We start from the raw sequence: 8,895 nt of genomic DNA, 5'->3' as shown, positions 1-8,895 counted from the left end.
CTCTCCATCCCTGCAGGGCAGAGAATAAGGAACTGGGGGGAGGGCAGGCTACAACTTTCCAAGGATAGTATGGTTGGAGCAAGTGCTGTGACAGGACTTGTCAACTGAGGTAAAGGGTAAGAGTAGCAGCTGGACATGGCTATGACAGAGGGGGCAAGTAGCAGCTCATTTAAGATTGAGATGTTCATGTGTTGATGCTTTCTATATCTCTTCTCCACCCCTTCCCCCTCAAATACTGTACGTTGACAGAAAGAGAATTTTGTATTTATCTATCACTGTTCGTTCAACCAACTCAAACCTAAAAAGAGCTTGCACCATACCACTTCCTCTAACATTCCTGGAATATGGTCAGCCAGAGCTGCAACCCTAAGTGAAGGCCTTAGGGTACAGGAAAGATTTACAGAAATAGTTCCAGGATGAGGTACTTAAGTGGATAGATTGGAGAAGTTATTTTTGTTCCCCTGACAGAAACTGAAGAGAACGTTTAATAGATCTGTTCAATATCATGGACAATCTGCAGAGTCAATAGGGAGATACTGTTTCTGTTGGCTCAAGGGTTAAGAATCAGAGGACAGACATAGAGTGGGATTTTCCAGCAATGCTCACCCCAAAACTGGAAAAACCCACCCAAGATCAATGGACTGGTTGTTACATGGTCTGCCCCTTATCCGCTCCGATTCCCGTAGTGAGCAGAATGGGAATATTCACCTCCTAACGTGATTGGCAAAATAACTAAAGGCTGCATTTCTTTGAGAAGGGTGGGGTCGGGACGTTCAACCAATACTTTCAAAGGGAAATTAGTTAAGCTCATGAAAGAAATTGCAGAGCTACAGGAAAAGGGGATTGGAATTAGGTGGATTTATTTGCAGAGAGCTGATATGGGTTTGATGAACGAAGAATCCTTCTGTGCAGCAACCATTCTATGTTTCTGGAGTCGGATTTGAACCTTGACCCGAGTGCTACCAACTGAACTAAGTTGTAGTCAAGATCAACTTACCACCCACCCTAAGAGCTACTCACTGGAAAATTTAACAGTTTTGCTACTTTGACTATGTTCATATGCATCGTCTTAACATGATACTAAGAGCTTTAATCTCTTTGCGATTTTATTGTGAAACTCTGGCTGGCAACTGCTAGTTGCATTGTGCGATAATATCAGTTGAGTTGGTTACTTGTATAATCTTCTGGATATCATATTCTCATCAAAAGCAGTGAAGACCTTTGTTGATGTTTGTTTTCTGACAAAATATGGACTGAATTAGGTTGTCAACACTCACTGATTGCAACTTTACATGCAGTGGATGCACTCCTGATCACAAATGTTTGTTTAGGAACACCATGTTTTCACGTATATTTGAAGGCAACTACTTCCAAAGGCAAGTTTCATTGAGTATCAAGAGTCCTAATGTGTGTGCAAGATAAGTTAGAACCAATGATTACAAGGTTGAGCCCAAGTGGCTTAAATGGAAAATCTCTGATGTAGTTATTATATTGATGCCCAGAGCACATACAGCAGATTCACAACAATAGCCATAGGGAGAGGACTCAGTTCAGCAAGGCATATCTTGAAAACTTCACAAAAAAATCCCCAGCTCCAGTCCTTCTCAACAGCCCTATGGATACAGCTACATCATATGGACTGCAGCAGTTTAATAAGGTAGCAGACCACAACTTTCTCAAGGGTAATTGGGAGTGGACAACAAATGCTGGCCTAGCCAACAAAGCCCACATCCCATGGAATAAAAACCTTGCTGGTTTTTATAACTCAAATACTCATTGGAGAAATTCAGTGAGCCGCCTCATATTTTGATCAATTAAGGCAATTGTGAAAGTCCTCATCCATGCAATCACAGAACCTTACAGCAAGGGAAAGGCTCATGCGAATATGATGCTGGCAAAAGCAACAATGATTTAGTTTTGATACTTAATAAAATTTAGAAATAACATATTTTAAAGTTGGCTGAAAATTTAATGCTAAAAAAACTGCTATATTAAAGAATATTTTCTCATTTATGTTCCTCTGTATAAGGCATGTAAAACCTGTTCAACTCCGTAAATCAACACTGATTGTTTCCCTATCAAAACAGCTCATGCCGACAGGTGTATCTTCAATGCAGCTGCATTTAAAAACCAAAAACTTAAATACATAAAATGGGTGCTAGTGAGAACTGATGATTTTAACTCTTATTGTTGCACTTTAGGAAAGGAATATGAGAAAAGCAGCAAACAAAGTTGAATTGAACAATGAGGAACATATCATTTCACAAGAACCATACAGTACAACATGAAAGCTAAACAAGTAAAAGTTTCAAATGAAAAAGCACATTTTATTGCACTTAAGTTATAAGAAAATAAAAATTCTAAGTGAATCAAACCATAGACACAATCCCTTTAAGGTTTCTCCATCACATCAGGCAGTTACATACTGTAAAGTAAAAAATCTGAAATCTGATTTTTTTGTATTTGCTTTGTTTTAAAAACCAGACTATAAATTAACAGGAAAAATAAAAAGAAAAACAAAATATCTAACTCAAGATTGTTTAGTATACAGTGTTAAACCACTTTCACAGTTCATGTTGCGTTGTGGATCTTGAATAATAATTAGGCAAACAATTTAACTGTTGTTGCCTGTGCTGTGTTCAGTACAAAACATTTGGTATTGTTTCGTCAGCTGCTCACAGCAATAACTGTAACAATTGGATATTTCAATACTGTTTACACTAAGACTGACCAGCAATAACACCTCTTATTTGTATGCACATCTCACTTACATTTTTTGTTCTTTTTGCATTATGTGAATAATTCTAATTGTGTTTTTGTCTGTTCCACCATAGTCCTCACAATGAAATTGTCCACAATACAGGCTGAAAGAGCTCCCATCTGAAGGAATGTGTTCAACATTGTTAGGAAACAAAAAAAAACATTCCAATGTAGCACATAACACTTCTCAATTTCCTTCTTGCAAGCAAATCTTACTATGCCATTCTGCATCTCCTTCCTTCTTTCAGCCTCTCAGAGGCACAGTTGGCTCAAGTTTCAGTGGCAAATGCCTTTTTTAAAACTCAAAAATCATCCATACCAGATCAAATTAGAACTAGAATCTGGATGTGAAATGTCACAAAAGACGACTTAGCAGCAAGTTATTTGGCCACTGGAATTACAGTACAGGGCTGGGACAATTTTAACAAGCCTGAAGGCTTATTTGAATAACAACCACAAGAACTCTTCCAGCTTTTGAGTTCTTTAAGTACTTAGATCACTCAGGATAATTTGCCTCTGAAGAACTATATAATCCCTCATTAAAAGAATCTGGAAGCAGTGGTGAATAAATAGAGAAATATATGTTAATACTGTGACCGATTGTTGGCAACATTATGCTTTTTTATATATATATATTTTATATATATATAAAAAAAATTGTACAAAATTCACAGTAAGGCTCCAAATGTTGAAACCTGGGAGGACAAAACTGAGACATTTAGACAACCCAAGTCTTTAAGAAAACCAGCTCTTGGCCTGATAAGCAGCTTTTTTAAAACATAACTTTTCAAATAAAATTTTTTACGCCTTGCTGCTGAGAGTTGGCTGCTGATAATCATTAAAAAAATAATCATTGCACTAGGCTTTGTATCAAGTCTTTCTGCACAAAAACTGCCCAGAGTCAAAGGGGAAGCCAGATATAACAAGACAATATGTGCACCCGAACAAGTCAGATTTTGTCAGTTATAACACGTCACCCCTTACTCCCTTTCCTGGTGATCTGTGTCTTCTTCATGCATCCTGCTGTCCCGAGCCAACATTCTGTACCCACCAAAGCATGGTGACGTACATTGACTTCACATTAGGCAAATTCCTATTCCACATCTTCACTTCATGTCCACATCAAAGTCCAAAACAAGCAGCTTTGTTTCTTCAGTTCCATTTCTGCTACCTACTGCACACACAAGCTTTGTATTGGATGCTCTGATTCTCCATACAACGCCTCCACTGCCTCCACTTTCCAGTGTAACTAAATTTCGAATGAACTCTCCTGTTTTCAGGTCCCAAAGTTTTACAGTCCCATCGTCTGAGCTAGTTATCACAAAGTTCTTGTTGAATTGGAGACATGTCACAGCACTCTGATGCTTATTAGGACCTAGTGAGTAAAACAAAAGGAGATGAATCTGAATCCATAAGCCATTCCCCAGAAAGTCTCATATCCATCAGCTGGGTAACAACATCATAGTTTTATGACTGGCAGGAAAAATAATTCACACAGCATGATCAACTTTGAACTTATGCCTCCAAGTTATTTCCAAATATACAAATTAATGGGTTAATAATCTCAGCTGTAGCTGTAGCAATCTTGCCTTAAAGTCAGAAGTGGTGGATTCAAGCTCTACCCCAGGACTCTAGGGCAAACTTTAAAACGATGACACTTCATTGCAGCACCGAGGGAGTCAGAATATCTTTCAAATGTCTTGGCCAATATTTATCTCTTGATCAAGATCACAAAGACATCATCTGATCATAATCACATTGCTTTTTGTGGGAGATTGCTATGCACAAACTGACTGTCACATTTCCTATATTCCTATATACTCTTTACAAAGTTCATCATTATCTATAAAGCACTTTGAGACATGCTATGGTCATGTAAGGCACTATATAAATGCAAGTCATTCAAACTGTTTTACATAAATTTCAAATATTTACTATCAAAAATTAATGTTTCAAAATTTTGAAAAAACTATGAACCCCTACTTTAAAAACAAAATCAATTCCTAAGATGTTAATTTTAGATTTTAATTTTTCATTGAAAATGTCCACATCACTAGTGATGTGCAAAATTAATCTCAACTTAATTCATATTCAGCGGAAACATGCAGCTGAATTCCTTTATTGTGCCAATCTGTACAGATTACCTCACAAACTAATTAACCATTCAAGTTTTATAACACTTCATTGATTCCAGAAACCGCTTAACTGTAAAACACTAGTTCCTGATCCCATCTGGATTACAGAAACAACAAATAGGGTTGCAAGAATTTTTTTAAGGATTGCAGTTCTTTTTTCTGGTTATGGCTGCAATCAAATTAATAAAAAAATTTCGATAACGGGTGAATGCATTGCCATTCACCCAGGTGTTCAATTTGTCATGGTCTGCATTCTGTTAGGAAAACAAAGGTAGTTTTATGGGATTTATATTTGTATTGGTGAATATTTGGAGATATGGTGTCGATTTAAGTGGGTTTAATTTAATTTTTCTGTGGAAGGAAGGGTGAAACCTAATCTATGTGTGGGGGTGGGGGGGAGGTTAGATCAATTCAAACTGTGCTTTTATTCTGCTTAGAGAAGGTTACGGCGTGTAAGTAAGCTAGCAGGAGCACATGACTATTGCTCAGCAACTGGGGGCCCTTTTAAGGTTGGAAGGCTTTTGAGTTTTAGTTCTTAACTGATTCTGCTTGCACTTAGAGATACATCACCGGGGAATGAACATCTCTCAACTTTTCCAGGAAAAGGCAAGCTGAACAGGACAAAGCAGGCTGCAAAGGGGCAGACACTCCAAAGAACCAGATACAGTCCAGATAACCAGGGAATGTGCAGACTTTTCCCATCCTGCCCACCATGGGAATTGTAGCAGGAGCAACATGAACCATGCAAAGGTCCTTTGATCTCAGGTGGGATCTTCCGACCCTTGGGTGAGCACAGCTGGAAAATCCCACCCTATATTTAAGAAAACAGATACTGAGGTATTTCTTGGGAGAATTCAAGGGTAAAGTAGGCAAGTATTATAAGTGAAAAGACAGCTGTAGTAACCAGAGTTAAAGTGGGAAAGCAGACTTCAGAGTTAAATTAAAAGCTTGATGCTATTTCGAGAGTCTAGGAATCACTAATTAGAGCAATTGTGAACAGTTTGTAACACAGCCAAGACAAATAAATCCCGAAAGGGGATTTGTAAAACCGGGGTGCAGGATTCTTTTTAAGTGCTATAGAAGCTTTGTTTGAAAAAGTAATCTGGAAAATCTGGACCGGATTTTGGAATGTAAACCGCTAATGGAAAGACAGCATTGTGATGGAAGAAGTTGTTAAAGCATGTTCTTTTGGAAGGGGAGTTTGGAAACTCTCATATGATAATCATCTGAAAGGACTTTGAGGAGAAATCCAGAGAAATTCACTTGGGTTCAGAGTATAGAGAATATCTGATCACAGCCAGCCTATGTGCTTAAAGGGACTTTTGTGTTACTCAGATCATGGTAGCTTAAGATATACTTTTAATCCGTGCTAACCGTAAAAGTATATTTATGAAGCTAATGAAGGATAGTGTATGATAATAAAAGTTTTCATGGTTAATAAACTTTCTTTTTCTTGTTGTTGAAACTTATTAGCGGCCGTATGACTCTGTTCCTCCATGTTTTCTTAAAAAACGTAGTTACGGCCTTTTGAGAGATCTGAGATTCTGCGATCTTCCTGTCCAGTTATAACATCAACTGGGATTGTAACAATTCTCAGGAAAAAAGTTTAAAAACTCTGAAGCCAGGCATGACACTACTCTGCTCTGGATTAGGGGATTTGAGACCTCGGCTGAGTAATCGCTCCTCTGAGAATGCGTCTTGCACTGGTACAGAGGTTTAAGTGGCATTTGAACCTGCCCTTGCCCTTTTCGCTTTTAGTTTCTCTCTGGAAAATGGCTGTTTCACTGTGTCAAAGCCCAGTTCCGACCTTCATCGCACTGGTAAACTCCTCTGCTGCACTATGGCCTTTCTGTGCTCAAATCCGTCATTCTGGTACTGTAGAATGGCCTCGGTTCCAAAATCATAAGACCCTTAATCTGTATCTCTGCTGCTTTCTGGGCATGGTCCATTGAGTGGCTCAGATGAAGTAATGGATTAGTGAGTAGACAAATACCATTTTTAAAAGGTACTGTAAAACACAGATTTTATATTTTTTGCTGTATTGCATGCTAATCTATACTATGCAAACTTCGATATTATACACCAAATGTTACTATACTGCTTTATTTTTCTTTGCACCCAAGGTCAGGCTAATTTCCAACTGTTAAAATGGGATTGGAGGACAAGATAGTTTAGGAAGCACTAATTTCATAGTCTTTCTTCACTGTCAATAGCCCCAACACAATTTTTTTATATATAAATTAGCTTTTCATTAAATTTAGGCTTAGGATTGATATTCCTTTTGGAAATAGAAATATGCACAGCACAAAAATAATTTGCAACCAATATCTTAAACTAAATTAATGAAATGATTCCTACTCCAATAAGAGAAAATGGCCCATCTTTATCATACATACTTATATATACCAATACCTGTCAGTTAAGTTCCTCAGTTAAAGGTTTACAAGTGGGGCATGGAGTGTAAAAATGTTACAATGAACCATTATAAAACACTGGTTTGCCTCAACTGGAGTATTCAATCCAATTCTGGGCATTGCAGATACAACAATGGTTTACAGGAATGGTTCCAGGATGAATAGATAGATTGGGGAGGCTGAGGTTGGCCTTCTCTTTCGCAAAGGAGAAGAAGGAGAAATTTGATGAGGTTCAAAATCTAGACAGTGTGGTTTGAGAGAAACTGCTCCCTTGGGCAAAAAGGACACTAATTTGAGAATAACACACAAACGTGAGTGACATGAGAAAAACTTCTTAAACCAGCAAGTGGTGAAGATCTGGAATGCACTGCCCGAGAGGGTACGCGGGTAAGTTCAATGTGGTCTTTAAAAGGGAAATGGATATGCACTTGACTGGGGATATTTTGAAGGGCTACGGGCAATAGGGCAGGAGAATAAGACTAGCTTAATTGCTCTTGTAAGGTGCTCGCATGGTTTCAACAGGTGAAGCCTGCCTTCTATGCTTATAAGCGTTCTATGATTCTGTAAATCAGGGACTTCGTTCACTACTCTCAGTAGTGTATTAAGCGGTTAAATCTGGTAAGGGGGATTCACAACAATTGTCCCTCCCTCAGAGTTGCTTTGCCTCCAGTCGATAAACTAGTTGAGCTGGTTTATTACTTAGAGATACACCCTTTCTCTTTTGAGGGCACCCTGATGCACTGCACATTGGTGCATCACATTTTCCTATCAGAAATGTAAGGTTAACAAATTCCAATACACTTTGAGTTAACAACTCTGTTTTTGATTTTGAAGATAGATAATTGTGTACAGGTGCCAACAGGTTAGAAAAAAACAATTTAATGTACTTGGAGTGAGAAACGAGCAGCAATGGCCATTTCCATTTAACTATGTAAACTAATATTTAGTAATTATTGATAATTATTAAAGTCGGGAACAATATTTCAGATTGCTCACTATCTTTCAAAAACAACACAGAATTTTTCAAATTTTAGTTACAAAACAGTATAAGTTAGATTATGCCCAAGTGGGGCACCTTGACCTACTCCTGTATGTTTGGGTTTTTAAATGTTTTGCCCACAGTTACTGAACTGGAAAACATGCAGCAAGAGCAACAGGACAGCTGGAACCGAGGTGAACAGAACCATCAACAGTATTGTGATGAGAAAAGTTATTTTAAAAATAGTTTGGGGGTCTACTGTGTTATTCTGCGAAGCAGGCTCGTGGGTCTGAGAGAGAAAATAATTTAATTAAGCTAGGGACTGATTGGTAGGATGAGAGACATGAAAGCAGCATTAAAGACATGCATTTGTTTTACATATGGCCAAGTGAATTTTTCATAAGTAAACATGCAGTGGGTAAAAATTTGTATTTGGAGATAAATAAGGTTCTACAACTTGGAAAACAACAATAAATAAATAAGGAAAAGTTATTTGATTTTATTTGACTCAAAAGTCAATTATCCCAAAAGAATGGGAGAACAAGAAGGATTTTATATGCTGGGGAAGTTAAAGTTTTAAAGTTTATTTATTTATTAGTGTCACAAG

At 37.7% G+C, this 8,895-nt stretch overlaps 1 protein-coding gene across 9 annotated transcripts in view; it reads right to left on the bottom strand.

The window, feature by feature from the left end:
• Positions 1-2,302: 2,302 nt before the first annotated feature.
• fbxw7 (F-box and WD repeat domain containing 7) overlaps positions 2,303-8,895 on the bottom strand; it is a 361,222-nt gene continuing 354,629 nt past the window's right edge. For all 9 annotated transcript variants that reach the window (XM_080192746.1, XM_080192765.1, XM_080192757.1 and 6 more), the window contains one exon: positions 2,303-4,135. In XM_080192746.1, coding sequence (XP_080048872.1) covers positions 3,867-4,135 — 269 coding nt within the window. In that variant the 3' untranslated portion in view covers positions 2,303-3,866. The remainder of the gene's footprint in view (positions 4,136-8,895) is intronic.

Source organism: Carcharhinus amblyrhynchos, chromosome 1 (assembly GCF_965287045.1).
Source record: "Carcharhinus amblyrhynchos chromosome 1, sCarAmb.v2.hapA, whole genome shotgun sequence".
Lineage (NCBI taxonomy): Eukaryota > Metazoa > Chordata > Chondrichthyes > Carcharhiniformes > Carcharhinidae > Carcharhinus > Carcharhinus amblyrhynchos.
The sequence above is the reverse complement of the archived record's forward strand: the minus strand, read 5'-3'. Positions and strand labels throughout refer to the sequence as shown.